Here is a 20,809-nt window from a genome sequence, read left to right as displayed (position 1 = left end):
AGCTGTTGGTTGCCCAACCAAGAAACCCAAAGCAATTTGCCTTTATTCCCACTCTTGATTTTGAGAAAAAATTTTCTTCAATTTTTTAATGTGCTTTTGTAATACATGAAGTTTACTTTAATCTTGAGAGGGAGGTACATATACATAATAGAGTTTGCCTTTTTATTTTTAAATCTTCTCCCTCTTCCCACTCACCTCCTTCCCTCTTTCTCTAAATTTCTTTCCTTAATTTTCAAATTTGTTTATATTATTAATCTTAGCTTATAAGCATGACACATTTTTTTACATTTATTGAAACTGTTAGGATCCTGTACATAGCATATCTTAAATATACTTACTTTCCCCTTTTTATTAAATTAAAAATCCACACAAACATTTCAAATAAAAATAAATCATGTAATTCTTGATACAGTGTATCAGCTTTACTCCATTTTCTGATTTAATTATATTATCTCAATCTGCACAGTTTTGGGTTACTTAGTATTATCCCTATTATCTAGGTAGAGAGGAACCTAAAGCTTAAATTGTGCAATCAGAATTCAAACTCAACTGTATCACACTACAAGTATTTTCTGTACAACTTTCCTATATTTCTTCAAAACTTTCCGATTTTTTTCTATTTTTCTTCAAGACTTCTGAAAAAGATACTATTTAACCATCTTGATTTTATTCCTAAATCGTCCCAGAAACATTTAAATTTTCTATATAGTAACTCAGATCAGTCTGATGTCATGTACACCCTGCAAGTCTGGCAGTATCACTAGTACTCAGAGTTCCACTTCTGGTCTACAAGGCAGTTCTTTCTCAGCTGCATCCAAACTTCTCTGAATTGCCTCCTAGAAATCACGTCTGTAATCCTTTCTGCTTGGACGGAATGCTAGGGTCAAATTCATGGACTAAAAGTATCCCATTTGTTAAGCACCTACTAAATACTATAGCCTATACCAGATACTGTAAATATCTGATATCATTAAACTTTCACAAGTCAGGTAACACTGGCTCACTTTATTTTATTGTTTTTTTGTTGTTTTAAAGAGGGAAAAACAAAACAAAAAATACAAGAAAAAAGTCAAATAATAACAAAAAACAAAACAATAATATAGGCTTTCAAAACAAGGTGGTAGGAACTTAACAAAGGTTATTTTTTTTTGCATACTTATCTTCAAAAGTTGCTCAGATTACCAGATATAGACATGCAAAATTCATTTAATCCTATGAATGTTAACTGTTTTGTTCCTACAACTAACAAAATTAGTAGTAAAATCATCTTAGCTATATTGTTTATGTATACAAATTTGTATCTTTTTTCTTTTTTTCTCTTTTCTTCCTTTTTTCTCCTTTTCCCAATCCAAGTTATTTTTTCTCTTTGAGCAGTTTCTTACTCTTTCACAATATTTATTGAAGTTTTTTTAATCATTTTTATTCTTTCGGTATCTTACACTAGGGAGACAACATGGTATGTACACATGTGAGTTTGATTTATTTCACTTATGAATATGGTCTCAAATGGCATCCATTTACCTATAAAATCTTCAATGTGATTCTTCTTAGTAGCTGAGTAGTATTCCATTGTACGAAAATACCACATCTTTTTTATCCATTCCTCAGGTGATGAGCATTTGTGTTGTTTCAAGATTTGGCTATTACAAATCATGCTGCATTAAACATGGGTGCAATATATCACTGTGGTATGATGTTTTCAATTCTTTTGAGAATATGCCCAGAAATGGAATAGCTGGGTCAAATGGAACTTCCAAACTAAGCTTTTTGAGGAACCTCCACACTGATTTCTGTAATGGTTACACCATCCTACACTCCCACCAACAGTGCAAAAGAGTTCCTTTTCCCCCTCAGCCTTGCCAGCATTTCTTATTGGTGATTTTCTTGATCCTGGCCATTCTTACAAGAGTGAGATGCAATGTCAGTGTTATTTTAATTTGCATTTCTCTAATGACCAATGATTCTGAACATGTTTTCATGTATTTTTTGTCATTTGTATTTCTTCATCTGAGAACTGTGTATTCATCTCAGATGCCCATTTTTGGCTTGGGTCTTTGAATTTTGGGGCCTGATTTTTTAAAATTCTTTATATATTCTAGATAGAAGTCCATTCTCATTCTCTAAGGGACAGTTGACTAAGAGCTTCTCCCAATTCATTAGTTTTCTTTTCACTGTGTTGGAGATTCCTTTTGACATGCAAAAAATTTTTAATAAGATGAGATCCCAGCTGTTGATTTTGGTATTTCCCAAGCATTTCAAGTTTTGATCATGAATCCTTTACCTACCACTGTCTTCAAGGTTTCTGCCTCCTTTGTTTTCCAACAGAGTTAGTATTTCTGTTTTACTATGTAGCTCTTGGATCAAGCACCTATACTGCTGAGCTACATCCCCAACTCTTGATGGAATTTTTGATTTCCTGGATAGCTCTTTGAATCTGTTTCATGCATTCTAGTTCTTTGTTATATTATTCAAAGTTTCCATCATTTTTCAGTGCTCCATTTTTTAAACCATATCATCTTTAGATATGTTCAGCATTTCTTTCATTATGTTTACCATTTCTTATTTTATCCAAGAAATTATTGCTGATTTGCTTTCCTTTACAACTTCCTGAAGTTATTTCTTTACTTCAGTTGCTGTCAATTCAGAAGTTTCAGGTGTACGGCTGACACTTTCTTCCATGTCCATGTTTCTTAGGCATGTTTGGGATGGGCTGGAGTTTTGAGATTGCATTTTGCTCTTTCATTTTGAGCGTTTTCCTGTATTCCCCTGGGGCAGGTGAGTGCAAAGTCTCAGCTCTTTCCTGTGTTGAGGATGGCTGTTCCTACTGGAAGTGGTTTCTCCAGCTGAGCAGTGGTCATTAGGCAGGCCATACCAGGCCCCTAGTGGTACTTGGAGGCTCCCCAAATGGGTGGAGTAAGCTGGGCAAACCTTCAGCACACCCTGATGGTGTGCCGAGGCTCCCTAGCTCATTGGGATCAGTGAGCGGGATGCTATGAGGTCTCAAGTGGCCACCAGGCTGCATGGCTAGGGAGAGTACACTGTGCAGGCCTTCAGCTCTCGCCATGCAGTACACCAGTGCTATCCAGCTGTTGGAGTCAGATTATATAGAGTCAGATTATACAGAATTTCTTGGAGTCAGATTATATAGAATTTCTAGGAAAAAGTATTTTCAAGACCTAAAAATATCCTAATCAGCTGTACAGTAAGAAAAACAAAGTATTTTTGTGCCTTCAAGAAAGCATGAAAGGAAGAAAAATAACTCAGTGTAATACAATTTGACACTTTATATCAGAAAGCTAGTAGCATAACCCCCATTAAGGATTTTAAATCCCTTTTTTGACAGTTTGAAAGTTGAAAAATTGCCTGTCGTATTTAATCATTGTATGCAAACTTATACTGAATTTCTTATTTCACAAACAAGTGCACATACCTCACAAAGAAAAGGTCGAAGAAATAATATGTATGTCCAGATTCACTCAGTTGTATGCATTTTTATGTTCAGTTTGTTGAATACTAAATATACCTTAATAGAATGAAAAAAAAAAACAGAAAAGACTCCCTCATAAAAGAAAGTGGCTGGACTGTAATGCCAGCTTAATCCCCAGTGTGGTGACACTAAAGGGTGGCACAACCACCAAGGACAGGGGCCCAGTGAGAGGGGTGACCATGGCGTGCCCTAGGAAGAAATTAACCCCACTAGCCTTTCCAGCTTTGTGTGTTGAAAGGCATCACTGTGGCATGAAATCTACCATCCTGCCATCTGCTGTGATGTGACACAGCCAGAGTCCCCTTACCAGAGCCAGGGCCATCCTTTTTGTAAAACTGTTTCCTTCTGTAAAGTAGCTGGTTTTAGACATTTTAGCACTACAGTGAAAAATGGACTGAAATACCTCAATGCTGGACTTGTGAGCTCCTTAACTATGAGAAAAGACACCTGTTTGAAGCATTTAGTTTAACAACTCTAGAAAACTAAGATACAGCTTTGCTTATTTCAATTTTTTTTTTGTCCTTCAACGACTTTGTCGTTTTAGAAGTGATCCAGTCAAGCCTCTAGGAACTGGCTTGTGAACACTGACATTTTTCCATGCTGTATCCCCACATGAGACATGCGTGTAAAGAGCACCCTGAGAAACTGTAGCAAAAAATTGGGAAGGGCAGCACTTTGCCTTCTGTGTCTGAGAGATTTAGATCTGACTCCTGCCCCAATATCTAGTTGTTAAATACCTCTAGACTTTAACTGTGTTTTCTCCATATGTAAAATAGGAATTTGTGTATTGGAGTTCTCCAGAAAATCAGATCCAATAGGATATAAATATATGAAAGGAGACTTAGTATAGGAATTGGCTCATTATAGAGGTTAGAAGTCCCACCATCTGCCTTCCTCTAGAGGCTTAAGAAAGCCACTGGTTTATTTCATTTCAAGTGTGATGGCCCGAGAACTGGGAACTCTGTCCAACAGGAGAAGACAGATGCCCAAACTCAGAAAGAGAATTTTCCTCCTTCCTTTTAGTTCTATCCATATGGATTGAATGATTTCTGCTCACACCAGTAAGGGCAGATCCCCTTTACCCTGTCTGTTGACTACAATATGATAGTAGTATATAAACACCAACATGTAACAAGCAGACATAATATTGTACCAGCTCTCTGGGAATTGCTTAGCCCAGTAAGTTGACACATGACTTTTAAAGTTGAGACGAAGATTTTTAAAAATACCATTTCTAAAGTACTTGGAGTGGGTCTATGCAAACCCTGTGTTCAATGAACAACAATTATTATAGTGTGGCTTTTCCAAATTACTTTCAGTATTGATTAATACTAATAATCATTACTTCCCATGGACTCAAATGTGCTTAAACCTCAGTCTCAATACTCCTAACAATGTATTCAAGGTCATGAAGTTCCAGATATTCTGGAATCTCCAATGGTATTTCAGAAGCACTTTTGGACAGTACAAAGATCAAATAGGATCCAAAATCTGATTTGAATTGTGACTTTTAAAAACTAAGTAAAATTCAAATACAGTTTGTACATGGAACATTGACAATGCACTTCTAAGCATATTCAATATAATGCAGGATATTACAAAAACATGTAGAACATCCTTGTGTTTCTCCTACTTCTAATTTGGTTGCAGCTTTTGCCTAACCCTAAGGTTGGCAGGCAAACATTCCATAAGACTCCATATAAAAGTATCTGGCCTCTGTGCACTAGAAGACTAGGGTAGAGCCATCAGAGCTCTGCACTCCAAGTCCCTCCTCATGCCATCCTCAACTACCCCAGCTGTATTTACAGTGTGCTTTTTTTTCTCCTTGTACTAGAAGCTGTTAAAGGAGGACAATATTTCCTCTGACCTCCTAAGCCCAACTATTGTCAGTGCTGTGAGTTCAAGCTATTCCCTTCCTCATCGGGGAACGCTGGTGTGTTGGTGCCTTGTGCTTCTATTTCGCTGTATTAATTAAAAGAATGAATCCTTTCTCCTCCCCCAGATTCTAGCAACTTGATAAAACACATAAATAATCATTAAGTATCTTTACCAAACCCATCTGCTTTTCCCAATTAATGATCACAAGATTTATGCCTTGGGGCACTTTTGACTTCCTACAAAAACAAATTTCTTTTGATTATATATTGAGAACAAAAACAGTTTGGGAAAGTAGAAAAGCAGACCCTGGTCAGAAGGGAGTGCTCAGTGAGAATTCTGTGCTGTTGAGAGTATACTTCTTAATTCCTCAGGAAGGAGAGGAGGCTTATGATGTTGTGTGCTCCCTGCTTTTTCTTCAGTGAATGATAGGACTCTGTGGTCTTGTGTTCCAAGTTGGTTGTTATTTTCCATCACATTTTTTTTCTTGCAATTCATTACCAGTTTGAATGTTTCAAGACACAGCATGGAACTTGCCCTCTAGGTGAGGATGGCTTTGCCTTGCTTGCGGTGCAGTCCTCTGAGTTCCCAGAGTTGTGCTGGGGTAACTTGGTATCGTTTTGCTAGAATAAAGAAGATAGTTTTGATGTGCCCATGTTCACTGTATGTTCTTCTTCATGGGATGGGACTATGGTTCTGAGAAATGTATACATATATACCATGGGGAAAGGGAAAGGAGGTGTATTAATGTCATTTTTCCAAAGGTATCTAAAACAACCAGGTAAATATGGTGTTTTTTCTCAGGTTGGCAACATTACTGGAATATATAGTCCCGAACATTACTTTCTGTTAAATATGAATACAAAATGGGATAGAAATCAAAATTCAACAGAACTTTTAAATAGACTTAATAGCTGTTAACATTTATTACTTTTAAATGGTGCATCCTCAGATTGCTGGAGCACTTATTCAAATTATGTTTTGGTGTATTAGAGGAAAATTTATAAAGCATTTATCTAGACTTTATATGATAAGATGCACAGGTCTGTTCTATCAAGTTTTTGATTTAAGCCACAAATTTGATTTTTGTTGTGCTTTTATCAAAACTGCTTAAGTACATAATTCAAATGAATGCTGAGAAAATGTTTATTTATCTTTTTTGTTCCTATATTGTTATTGCCAAAAATCAAACAACATTTATAAAGCTTTCATATTTTCAGTTCTGATTAAGATGTGTTATACTAAGTAGTATAATTTGTGAGTGGTCTGCAATGAAATGGCTGAAGTAAGAAAAATTATGGATTAATTTCAGCAAAAATTATTCATGGAGGAAAAAGCAATGTTTTCTTTGAATAAGAATAATATTCAAAATATATGTCAAACACTGATGGCAGAGAAAGTGTTTGGGTGAACATTAAACAAAAACATTACAACAATATAAATCTTTTAGTGTAGAAAGGAGAAAGCTAACATTTATAGCATACCTACTATTCTAAAAGGTTTTCTAAATATTGTTTTATTCAATATCCCAAAAACCCTGAAGACTGTATTCTCCCACAGCAGGAAATGAGCCTCACAAAATACAGAAGAGCTAAGTCTGTTTCAAAAGCCCAAGATGGTGTTGAATCTGCACACTGTAAGGGGAAAGTAGTTTGTGTGGTTGAAATCATGTACACGGTCCTGTAACACTTTCCAGAGCTCCATGCCCTCTTCTCTGATTCTGTGTGGTAGGTAGTAGCTGTGTGGACTGTTGACTGGTGTGTATTGCGTGCTGTCCTTATCTGATTATCATTCCCAGGCCATTTAATAAACTCTAACGTCAGGCACCTGCCATCCATGGATGGTCTTCCATGTAAAGTCTTAGACTTTTAGTAAGTGATTGATAAATATTACTTGTGTGGTTTGATTGTTACACTTAATGTTCTAGGATTTTATAAAACTTTATAAGAAGAACCTGGTCTCAATTCACAACATAAGCCTGTTTTCATCCCATAGGTCATATGAATGGAGTGTTCCTCAGCTTTGCTCTCTTTCAGATATTTATCAAACAGGTAAAATAGCAAGACAAAGCCAAGGCCAAAAAAATAGTCATAATGTTAGGCTTTACAGTTGACTTATGCTGCTATATACTAGTATTCTCCCTTATAAAAACTATGAATTTTCATTAGTCAGGGGTAAGATATGGAGAGAAATGTCATTAACAGTTTAAAGTGCCTTTTCCCATGTCAAATTTGTACATCAGAACTTTGTCATTTAAAATGCCACCTCTGGTTATCCCAGTTAACTGTCATGCTTGGGGATCCACCCAGTGTTGTATAACTTTAGTAGTGTGATAGTACACACCATGAATTAACTCAATTATCTAATATTCAAAAGAACAATATAAACTAAGTGCTTTTATTACTACCCAGAAGTTGCAGATTAGGAAGTTCAGAACATCAGAAACACAGTGAGTCCGTCACTGCTGACCACACATTAGTGAGTCACAGAGAAAGCGTATATACCTGTGTTGTACCTCCAAACATCCCACTTCTAACCTCCAGCCACTCTTCTAACTTCTCCTCTCTCAGCTTCACCTTCAACCCCATCCTAGCTTTTCTCAAACGACTCCCAAATATCATGCACTATCAGTCCTCTAAGGCTCTTACTTCTCCCTTTTCTGCCTACTTCTCAGCTTCAATGGATCAGCAGGGTGCTGCAGGACAGAGAAGACATGCTGAATTGAGATTTCTAAGAGAACATAAAGAAGGGGCTCTTTTAAAAGCCATGGGCAAATTTTAGGGAATACTCAACACACTGGGATGCATGCCATGCTCAGGCATAAACACACTAGAGAGGAAACAAGGTTATAAGACCCTGGAAGATCAGTGGAGGAGCTACAGGATCTAAAGGACCAGCAAGTTCTGAAGCTCAGTGGGACCTGGCTCCAGAGCCACTCCCAGGAGTACAGCAAAAGGAAACGTGCACTGTTTTAGGTAGCTTTCTTGTCAGTGGAACACAACAGCTGCCCCCCACAGTTTAAAGAAGGAAAGACTTAATGTGTGTCACAGTGTGGAGGAATTCAGGCCATGTTTACTTGACTTCTAAGCATGAGAGTCATGATAAAGGGCAGGGTGACTGGGAAGCAGAGCAGTGAAACACTGACAGAGAGGAAAGGATGGGGAACCAGATAAACCCAACCACGCCTCACAGACTCATCAAAACACATCCAAAACCATGCTTTGTGATTGCCCTCCGTGGCTCCGAAAATAACCAAGTGGACAACAACTAAACTCAACCATTATATTCCACCACTTGTCAACTGGGCGCCAAACACTTCTCATTAGAGCACTTTTTATCTCCAAATAAACACAAAAGCTAGTTAATGATTTTGCCTTCACTGTTACAATGACACTGCATATAACTGAGAACACAGTCATCCCTTCCCTAATATTGCAACATTGTAACACTTTTCTAAAAGACAAAATGTCTTCTGAGATTGGAATCAAATACTCACCTTGGTACCTCTATAAAAGTCAAGACAATGTACTTAATCCAAGATACAATGGCTCATGGTAAATATTCTTATTCCAAGAGTGAGAAATGGGGGATAAAAAGAATTGGAACAAATGAAGATCAAAATCTGAAAGGGCAAATATTAAATCCTGTATCTCTATACTCTGCATCAAAGCCACATGATGAGATGTGAGTTCCAGAGGGCGTGGGCGCCTTCTGTTCATGGCATGCACATTTTCTCAGCAAATACTCCACATCCCTATGAACTGATTCATTGAGGTCTCCACTGCATCGTCGGCTTCATTCCAGCACCTTCCTGTACTGCTCCTATCAGGGATAGCTTACCAGATCCCTACCATGCATTTTTATCATTATTCTGGCCTTCTGAACTGTGACCAGAATCACCTATCAGACTCTGCTTGCAGCATTCTAAAGATTTTTTAGACCAAATCTTTCCTAATTTCCTTCCAAAACTCAGTTCCAAAAGCTTCTAAACCACATGGTCAGACAAAGTCATAGTAACAGCTCCAATTCTCTGCCTCCAGTTTTTCTATATTACTTGGTGCTGGGACAGGTACACAACAACCACATTTTAAAGGAAGAAAGGTTTTAACTTAGCTCATAGTTACAGAGGTTTCCAACTCGTGGGCTGGTTTGTTCCAAGACCGAAACATCATGGTGGAGGGCAGAGTGGAGCAAAGCTGTTGAGTTCACAATGACCAGGAAGCAGAGGAGAGATGGAACCCCGCCAAAGCGGAAGGGCCTGTGGACCACACATAGTACTCAAGGTCCTGGCTCCACGACCAATGCAGACATTACCAGAAGTGTGCTTTACGCATCCCTCATCACTCCCACGCCAATCAAGGTGACACAATGAAGATCGGCCATCGCACCCTTGCTCTTCTCCAAGATCTGATGTCCCTTACACAGTCAAAAAGAGAATCGGAGTGAAATTAAAAGTGATTTTTACTCAAAAAGTATTATTCTTGTTTCACACTTTTTTTTTAACATTTCAGCAGTTTTACCAGCTTTAGTTATTCTTTCATTATCCAGATCCCTTGGGTTTACTCCCTGAATGTCAAACTTTCTGCACTGTAAGGATATTACCAAACTGTGACCCTAAAACTGGACGCAGGGGGAGGGGTCAGACAAGATGTTCTGTGTTTGCATGATGACAGATATTCTTCTCTGAATTCCTTATTATAGAAATCAGATAAAATATAAATCAAACTAAATACTATTATTTCTTTTAGTATGAATTCTAAAAGGACAGCTCATAGTGGATCCGTATTTCTTTTCCTCCCATGAAATCCATGTATTAGGTACAAATAATTCTTAAACATGAAGAGTAATTCCTGGTTAAAATAGGATGAGATAACTCCAGGGAGATTTTTGTTGAAGCCTTGGCCCACATACGTCTCTCCATACATTGTCAACATTCTGAGATTATTCTTTAGCAATCATTTCTATTTCAGTTTGTGCTATATGATTTCTCATTACAAGAGTACAACTGAGCAGCCAGGAGCACAGACAGACCTTTTAGTAAATATATTTTATATAAGATTCATCTTTTAGCTCAGCGGCACAAACACCTAGCAATCATGAAGTTGTGAGTTCAATCCCCAGTACCAAAAAAAAAAAAAAAAAAAAAAAAAAAAAGACTCAACTTTTCGGCCATCTTAGTAACCATGAGGGTTACCATGTCACAAAGACTGATAAAAAACCACTAGGATAAATTAGGGCCCCTAACTTTGTCAGTGTAAAAGCTTCTCATAATAAGTAATGGATTCTGGTTAGGGCAAAATATAGTTTGCTTCTTCACAAGATTTTTAGGAAAATAATAATAAAATGCTGCAAGTGAAAAAAAAAAGAAAGAAAGAAAAGGAAGCAGCTAGCAGGCTCTCCATCAAAAATTATTTTGGGGGGAAAGCTTTCCTGATTTTATTTCAAAAGTTGTCGGACAAGTTTGAGATTCCTTGAAAATTTACTTAGCTACCTGGCATCCAGAATTGTTGGAAAAATATATTTGGTGAAAATAGTGATTGCCAAATGCATTTTTAACTCATAAATGGCATCAGAGTCTTAAGCCAACTTCCCAATAGCAAGCTCAGTATCAAGGATTGGAAGTCTGCTGCTGAAGTATTTTTTGAGTTTGTTTGTTTTGGGATTTTTTTTTTTTAACATAGCCCTGTGCATGTCTGAATTGTTTCATAGTTAATGGAGCTCTCCTGTCCTCTTTTCTAGGTCATGGGTTTGGCTCTTCAAAGATGTCTCGTGCACAGACATTTCCCAGCTACGCCACGGAACAGGGTGAAGAGGCGCAGCCTCCCTTGTCGCGGTCCAGCAGCTATGGCTTCAGCTATAGCTCCAGCCTCATCCAATGACACACAGAGGGAACTGCTGAACAGAGACAGTCTCTCCTGGACCTGCCTGCAGGGCCATTGCGCCCTCTGCCTCCTGGAAGACCAATTGCAGTACAAATTGACGTGGGTTGGGTCAAGCCTCAATCCCATTGGAAGGTTGAAAACTGGAATTCTGTTTCCTTGATTCAGTGGCTAAGTCCTTTATTTATTGAATTTCTATGGGGGAATCTATGTTTTACAGTAGTAGAATTCAAATCGTATGAACAGTCATTTAAATAAACAAAATTTCTTTGGGTCTGACAGTAGCAGAAACCTTGGCACTGGGAGAAGTTCCCCACACTGGTGGTGACTGGGGGGACGGGCACTTACACCTGTCTTCAACACCCGTGCTGCCTCTGAGCACAGGGTCTGTCCTTAGGCATCATGCTGGCCTACCACAAATTTTGTGGCTTTTTCAGTTTTGACAAGGTCAAATCCAATAAGCTCTGCAAATGGCATCTTAACACTCCATATAAATAAATCCAGTGCAAATTAAGGGAATATGAAATTAGAACACTCTGTTCATCAGGGTCTGGTAGCTCTACTGTCGTGTGTGTGTGTATGTGTGTGTGTGTGCACACGCGCGTGTGTGTGTAGACAAATATAGATATGGATATTGCTATATCCATCTATATATAACAAGTATATATAAATGTGTGTGTGCTGATGGTGACAGGATATGCTCACTTCAATTGTTGAAAACTGTAATTTGTTGCATTAAAATTAAGATTGTTATGTTGAATAGCTATTTTTAAAATAGTGCTCTTTAAAAGAAAAGGCTTCTTATTAGCAAAAGTATTTATGTAGTCAAGTCTACGCCTGTTTAAAGTCTGAACACAGTGCGAGAAGAGGAATCCTTTGCAAGTGAGAGCCTAGCTGTCCTAGCTGTCAGGCTGTCCCACTGTCTGTCTTGTTAGTGTTGCCTTCCTGTGGAAAGTGTTTTTCTCCTCAGCCCTCCTTTTGAGCTCCTGGAGAAAGATCTGTTGTGATCACTGATTAACTTTTAGTTAACCCGGGGGAAAGAGATGCCAAATGAAAAACTAAGAAAGAAAAACACACACACATTTAAAAATAACTCAGCTATTTTTTAGTTAAGAGAAGAAAAGCAGACACAGAATAGTAGCTATCAACATTTAAAATTTCATGAATACTATCCCCGGGGCCATCTAATACTTGTAATTTGCTGTGTAACCAGAACTCCCTGGCTGTTGCTTTCTCTTTACTGAACATGGTTTGTCTGAGATTATAGGTGGGAAAGGATCAAATGTAAATACTTTTGGTCCTGACACTATTGGCAAATCTACAAGATTAAAGGGAAATAGTGATTCCCATATGAACTGAGGACATATGGCTAGTTCAAATAGATATAAATAGATGTGCCCCTAATTTTAGAAGTAAAAATAAAAGTTATTCTGCCTGGAGCATCTGATAAAATGTGCCTCATATTGGTATCTCTCAACTAATCCAGGATAGGTTTAAAGAACAGTGAGCCTGACCCATTTTCTTGATAGCAAAAATTTTTATACTATGAAAAGCAGTTTATTGAAGGGGTACCTGTTTTGCTGATGTCTGTTAAGATCTTTTTCATACACATTCATAGTCTGAGAATAGACTGACAATTCATTTCAGTGAATTACTGATGAATAAAAATGGTTCCGCTCCTCTTCTTGATAAATGTGCACTTACAGCTACCTAGACTCTCCAAATCACTCAGATAGATATGAAAACCCCATCAAGATGCTAATCATAAGAGTTAATGTGGCTGCAAAAAATAATTACCCTAAGCCTTCAGGGATAAAAAGGAAATTACCCATACTCTCTGTGCTGTGAATTTTGCTGGCACAGCAGAAGAACAGATGACTGATTCCTTTGGAGGATACAGGCTTCCCTGCATTCAGGGTTGACACTTCTGAGTTTCTTTAGCACGTGGCATTTGCTTTAGAAATGCCATTACTCAAATACACCAGAGCAACTCCCAGCTGAGACCATTGAGCACAGTTCCTAGTGCAGCCAATTCAGAGCGAACTCTTGCTGCCTCACTCAGTCGAGCTGTTGCTTAGACACCAGAAGTTTCTACAAGGGACTTATGGGGAAAGGCCCTCAGGGGTCCTGGTTCAGGTCTCAGCTTTATTAATGTGCCAGAAGCACAGACAGCGGATCCAGGGGGATTCTGCTAATTGAGTGACTCTGCTCTGTGTCTCTTCGGTGGGAGACAAGTATCTGCATGCATTGCTTCCAGAACACTGTTGGGTTCTGATCTTCCCTAGTGAGCTAAATGAGAAGGAATAACCTTGGGCCAGTTTGCTCAGACAATAATGACACAGGAAATGTGTATGAGACATTTACTTCCCAAGGCTTTCATCCAATCTCATCACAATGAGAGTCAGGCTATAGAATATCTCATGGTGTAGTTTTAGAGCTGTATTCTAGCATTCTCCTCCAAGTGTACTTCCAACTGTGTTAAAACTGTAAAATGAACAAATAGAATTTATAGTAACCTCATACACTTGACAAAAGATAGTGTTCATTTGTAATAAAAATGACAAGCAGATAGAGCTATAAGACCAAAGATGGCAAGTCATTGGTACCAGTTTCTTAGAACTTCATAAAAATCAGCTCCACTGGAACGATTAGCATAGCTGTGGGAATGTGTTCAACTCTTCTGAGTGCGTAGGTTCTTGACTGAAGATGACTACCATGCAAGTCCTTTCCCCCTCCAGAGAGTCACATTCAGTCAACTTTCTCATGGTGAGGAAGAGCTTGCTGTGAACCAAAGACATCTTTTGGCTCCTGAAAGTGACTCAACTAGCGTTTCAACCAGATTAGTACATGTAAATAAAGATAGTCACCATTTATATATCGGTTTCATAGAGCAAATGATCAAGGAACCCCACATATAATAAAGTCTCTTCTGAAAGCAGAGACAGCCCAAAACGTATTTCATAGAAAGATTTATGAGGGATCTATTTTTCATGTCCCCAAATATTTCTTCTGATAATTTTAATTGATGTGCACATAGCCAATATATGACATTATATTTAAGGTGCAGAAAAATACACAATGAATTTGACCCAGCGGTTCACTATTCTCGGGGTGGGGATAAAACACATCTTTCCCTTATGTATTGGACAAACAGGCACTCAGATAATTTATTTAGGCAGGCTACAAATATTTATGAATTTATAGGTTCTGGCCACTGCCAAAATTTAAATTTTATAAAAAAAAATATACATTTAGTTACTTATTAGGGAGGATGATGTTTGCCAGAGCATGTGAACTAAACTCCACCTCTTTCACCAACTAGTAGCCACAGCACTAGTGCTAGTATCTTGTGCAAGTCTTTACTGTCTTTATTGGGCAGTTCTGTTTGAAAAACATTTTTCACCTATAAAATGATTGGCCTCTACTATGTTCTATCTAATATAGAAACAGTGGCCTGAAAAATATCTTTACACTGTTAGTAGTAGTTTCTACAGATCCAATTTACTGCATGTGGTATCTTTATAGTAGATATTAAAAATGTATCAGACAGATTGATGTCTATTCATTATTTGGCTAATATCTCAAATAACCTTGCAGAAAAGCATGAGCACATTACTCCCTTGATTACTGGAACAATTTACTGTCCTAATGTCAACATTAGTGCTATTGGAAAGAAGCCAGGGAAATTATATTCTTATAAAAATCTTATAAAAACACAGCACAACAGACAATATACATCCAGAGGGGATGAGCTGTAGACTTGTTAACACTTCAAGTTTTACAAGAAAAACTAAACTAATAACTGATCAAAGTGACAAACACATATTCTCCAATTCTATTAACATGCCTATCAATATCTTACATTTCAAATTACATTATAAATAACTACATATTCCCAGACCACTTCCTTTTCAGAATAGATCAAAATTTACCCCAGGTATGTATTAATAATTATCACAACAGGTTATATGTCACACATATTAATATCTAGCCTGTGAAATTTTTAGGGTGTATATGTATAAGCTATGAAACTTATAGGGTGCCATTTACCATGGAAGGAATAAAGAAGGGTGGTGACCTGTCAGGAGGATAATTTAGGTAAAATGATAAAGAATCCACTGAAATGTCAAGAGCAACACTTACAGTACTTTGCTAAAAATCAAACCCAGTTCAGTGTCACACACTTGGCCTTTTTCACTTTTTTGCATCATTTCTATCTTGTGAAAAAAATTTAACACAGTCAAACATGCAACAAAATCCCCATACTAAAATGTATCTTCAATAATGAGTCATTATTCTATGGCCAAATTCATTTTAGTGTTACCATGAATATGCACTATCATGATATATATGGCTAGGGGCTAAATATATGAGAAAAGATTAACGATGTCACATGTTTTCCCAGTATACATATTAGAAGACTACCCTTTTCTCTGCAGAACTACCACAAATCCATACTTTCTTACTCAAGAATGTGAACTTTGTTGTATTTCCACAATTGTTTCAACAGAGGAAGCATTAGATAGCTGACACACTCATAGAAGCATGAAATGCCGGGCATATTTTCTACACGGGCAGAATGCTAGCCAGCTCTAGAAGCTCTCTTAAAGGTCAGATAGAATAGAAGTTTCACTTTGCTTTCCTCAAGAGAAAACTGAAATCCATGGATGCTGTATTTTGTGAAATGCAAAGAAGTGGCCAGGAATAGTTACTCCTAGTTCCAGGGTTCGTGTCCAGGAGTGTTTCCTCAGCTCCCCCTTGTCTTCCAGTTAAACCTAGTGCAAGTTGAGAAATACCACATGGCAACATCATAAAAATGTATGTTTAAGAGTTTTCCCATATTTTTGAGATGCTATTATTCTTCTTGGATTCAGCATCAATCACATCCTTCAGAAGGCTTTCTGAGACAATCCATTAGACTTGTCGTAGGCCATGAATGACTGGTATAAACTTTATTACTCTTAAATCATCATCCAATTACTTGTTTGTTTAAAATTTAGACTTGGGCTGGGGACATAGCTCAGTGACACAGCACCTGTCTGGCAAGTGCAAACTCTTGGGTTCATTTCCCAGTACCAACAAAATAAATAAAACTCAGACTAATTATCATAAAATAATAGTAAAAAAATTTACCAGTGGTGTGTATTTTGATATCCTGATAATCCCTTGTATGGTAATCATGACTATTATTTTGGAATCTTTATCCCTCCATAGCATTTTATGGTGTCATTACTTATGGTGCACAACTGTTAGATAATTATACTATTAAAGCTACATTTTTTCATATGATCCTCAAATAGTTTCCAACTTCAGATATTTCAAAAATTACTTGTTTTGCATTAAAATAATTTATGGCTTCAGTATTTGTTTATAGGCAATCATTTACATTTACTTGTTTAGACAAATAAAAAATAATCTAAAAGTATTTAACACATAAAAGCCACAATTTATTTACAATTTTCAGACACATTCCCCTGATTTTACTATCTTGAACATAAAACATGAAAAATGAATTTGTAAAAGAATCGTTCCTTCTAATAATTTCATTAAACAAATCTGTTTTTTACCATCTCTTCCACACCTTCTCTTCAAGTCCATATTCTATATATCAACTCTCGAAAGAATAAATGGGGTAAAGATTCTAATTATTATTTGGGGCCAATTCTACTAGTTAATACAGTTAACTTTGTCAGTGTATTCCTGCGTGTTGGGATAGTTTTAGACTGAGAGTGTGAAATAAACCCTTTCTCTAGACACGGAATTACGCACTGAGAGGGCTGGGCATATGCCCTAACTCTGATAGTGCTGAGACCCACAGTCTTAAAAAGAATTGCATCTTATCAGGTCTACAAAATTTAAAACTCCAAATACAGCTTAAAAAATAAGAATAAGATATGATTTAGTGTTTTAAAGTCACTGTGAGAGTTCTTCAAAGAAAACATCCTATAGGGGATTTTATAATGGTTTCAGATCATTGCCTATTTGATGGAGGGACTGAAAGGCGTCAAGACGAAGAACAAACTAATAAATATTAGCCTGATATTCAATATCAATCCAAAATTAACATAATGAAAGAATGATTTATCAACTTCAGATTCACAAATCTGATATAGTTCAAGTAGCGATATTTACTTTTGTCAGTATAAATTAATTAATACATGTCCATGGATGACGTAGAGGAAATGGGGTCCAGTTGTCACAATGGAGTATGATTCTTTCCTGTTATAAGACATTCTATTATTTTAGAATGCATGGATCAGCACATGAATAGCATTAACAAATCAATTTGCTCTAGATATGAGGGTCGGTGTCATCTTTAAAACAGATGACAGGAGACCTCGCAGGATCTAGGATTTTTCCTTTGTCCCTAGTCCAACCTTCTCTCTCTCTCTCTCTCTCTCTCTCTCTCTCTCTCTCTCTCTCTCTCTCTCTCATATACACACAGTCACATGCATGCACACACACACAAAAAAAAATTTTTTTGACCCACTCTTTCACTGAAGTTACCATTTTTCTTTTCATGTCTACACAGAATAACCCCGCCCTGAAAAATCTTTATCCCTATGAATCTCTAAACTATCTTAAATTATGTTATATCTTTGCTTTATGTAAATTTTTATTTAATTAACTTATATGTTCTCTGTGAAATCTTATATTGTACATTATAGAGGGATGTCATTTGTAGTTCACTAAATGTTATTTTGATAAAAATAACTTTGGACATTAAGCTATTCTTAAAATACCCACTATAAATTTGCTTCTGTTGGAAAATATATGATCTAACATATATTGTTGGTCATAATCTATTACAGATTAATAATAATCTTGGCACATCTGTACTTAAATACTAGTGAAAATATTTTTCTGGAATGAAGTGTAAAGAATAGCTGTCTCTGAAACCTAAATGTGAATTTCTGACAACTGAAAATATAATAATGAGGCAATAATAAAATTAGGAAATTTGATTATTTTTAAATCTGTCTGTGTGATTCTTCCCCTTGGTAAAAAGATGTGAAGAACATAGCTGAATATTATTCTGAATATGAACAAATATCCTGTAAAAATAAAGCTAATCTATTGTTATAAATGTCATATAACCCAAGAAATATACAAATGATCCTGCTATAAGGAGGATAATTTATAGTTGTGTAATATTAACATTTCCTTCACCACTTAAAAAGTAAAGCAGTTAAAATACTAATTTATATGACAAATTTACATGGTTGAAATCTTGACCAAATAAACTGGTGGTTTTACCCATGGGTGCTTGAATATTGCTAATGTTAAATGTTAAATAAATTCTTTACATTTTTGTTATCATGTGATGAAGTATAATTATGTAATTAATCTGACAATCATATTCTGCTAGCTTTTAAAATGTTACTTGTTCCTTTATTAGCTTGCTATTTTCAAAATAAAGTGAAAGAAAGCCCTTTATTAAATGTAATGGTACTGAGAATTTATTATGCAGTAGTGTTTTCCTAGCCCTATCTTATAACGTGAGTCTATTAGTTTGGTTCTGAATCAGTATAATGAGAGCATAATGATATTGAAAACGACATTAAAGTTCAATACACCTTCTTTTGTTTCTGTTCTTGTTTTTGTTTTTTGTTTTTGTTTTGTTTTTGACAGTGTCTCACTACGTAGCCCAGGCTGGCCTCAAACTCACAGTGGTCTTCCTGCGTTCCTGGTGCTGGAATTACAGGTGTGCTCCTCCATGCCTGGTAACACCTTTATTTTCTAGTGAAAAAATAGCAGGCAGTATGGGTGGCTTGCACAGTGTGATACAATTAGATAATGGTTTTTCTTCCAGCAATCTTAAAGAAAATTGTTGAAAATGCGTATTTCGTAGACAAGATTAAACACCAAAATTGAAATGCATGCAGTGTAACTATCATGAAGTTAGACGATAATGACTCCTATCATTAATTTCCATTCTATGCTATAGCACCCTTTGTCACTGACTTTAGATCTATCTAGAAATATGTGTACAGAATCTGTTTCTCTGACCTAATTGTTAAGTGCTACCTGCCATTTTTGCTTAGTTTAGTAGACCAATTTGTTACAAGTATTTTTTTCTTTATAGAAATCCATGAATCTCTCTAGGAAAACATGAACCTCTCTGGTCATAGAAAAACCAAAATCAGTTAAGAACCCTGGATCAAGCAATCAGTGGTGTCAATGGATCCTTCTAAGGACGGGTCCAGCCAAGCCATGAACTCAAAAGCTGTTAAAATAAAATTAAGAGAACTTTGAATTTCATGAAGTCAGTAGAAGTTTGTAAAATGCTTTGGAGAAGCAATGACAGTGAATACGTCCATTCTTCCTAATTGTGGACTAAACACAGTTTATTCAGAACATAAATTTTTGTGTTGGTTGCATAGCAAATTGGTAGTATGAACTTGATGGACTTTCTTTCACTTTTGTCACTATTAATATTTGGAGATAATATTTATTAGGGAAAGTTTTTAATGAAGCAGGTAAAGTTTATGTAAGCTTTGAGCCAACATAAAGCATATTTTTAATAAGTGCATGTTACAGAGTATAGGCCAAAATCAATTAATCTGATAATTTTTGCAATGTACAAAGAAAAAAGCTATCTCTCTTTTCAAGCTAGTTGAGATATATGTTAAGCAATTTTCTAATTTTGGTGTCCACATGGTGAATTATTAGAATAAGTGAGCAAGAATGGAACAAAATATCTAAACATTACTGAAAATGTAAATTATCCTAATACACAGGTACTTGAGAATAGCAAGCTACTGACTGAAATCTGACCATAACACCAATCATTAAATGATTATTACACTACTGCTATCTCCAGAACATGAAAAAAATGACATGCAATGTTTCTTGGTCTTTGCTCTTTCATCCTTTTAATTACTTTGGATATGTGTCAATACCAGGAAGTAATTCTGACCACTAAGGAAGTACACAACTTCCTGCAGGAGACATGAAAGTGGCTAAAACTACAGGAGTAAGGGAAGGCAAGAAAGATCTTCCTCATCAGCTTCCTAAACTCATTTCTCAAGATGGTTGCTGGATTTATCCTCCTCCTTGTCTTCCTCTTCCTCCGTTTCCTCTTCTCCTTCTCCCTCTTTCTCCTCCATTTCTCACTGAATACACTATATGTTTAATCAAAAAAAAATGATTAGCATAGTCTAAAATAAACTCCAAGTCATCTCTAACTATCTAAACTTTGTATATTTTTAAACATTTTAAAAAGTTCTTCATTTCTTGTTGACATAAATTTTCACAAGAGATACATATATGTACAGGTAGTACCATTTGCCAATTTAGATATATGTATGAGTCTCAGAGACCTATTCTAAATATTGAATAGTCTTTTGAATAATAATAAATCATAGTTATAGTCAAAGGGGAAAAATGCTGTTTCATAATTCAACTTATAAAGCATTAAGTGAATCTTCTCATAAAGTTTAAAAGCAAGCTTTGAATAGTGAAAAAAGATATCATTCTAAATTAACATTGCATAGGCCATTGAGAGATTTAACTGGAAATTGTAACTGAAATAGAATTGTAAGTTGAGAATTTTTAAATAGGATGA

General features: G+C 36.3%; 1 protein-coding gene across 1 annotated transcript in view; it reads left to right on the top strand.

Annotated features, from left to right (window-relative positions):
* Positions 1–18,822, top strand: part of Dok6 (docking protein 6) — a 457,708-nt gene extending 438,886 nt beyond the window's left edge. The window contains exon 8 of the mRNA XM_003466521.4: positions 11,102–18,822. Coding sequence (XP_003466569.1) covers positions 11,102–11,241 — 140 coding nt within the window. The 3' untranslated portion in view covers positions 11,242–18,822. The remainder of the gene's footprint in view (positions 1–11,101) is intronic.
* The last annotated feature ends 1,987 nt before the right edge of the window (positions 18,823–20,809 follow it).

The sequence above is a fragment of the Cavia porcellus genome, unplaced genomic scaffold, assembly GCF_034190915.1.
Source record: "Cavia porcellus strain 051 isolate PalLab524CR breed Dunkin Hartley unplaced genomic scaffold, mCavPor4.1 scaffold_20, whole genome shotgun sequence".
In the NCBI taxonomy this organism is placed as follows: domain Eukaryota; kingdom Metazoa; phylum Chordata; class Mammalia; order Rodentia; family Caviidae; genus Cavia; species Cavia porcellus.
The sequence above is the reverse complement of the archived record's forward strand: the minus strand, read 5'-3'. Positions and strand labels throughout refer to the sequence as shown.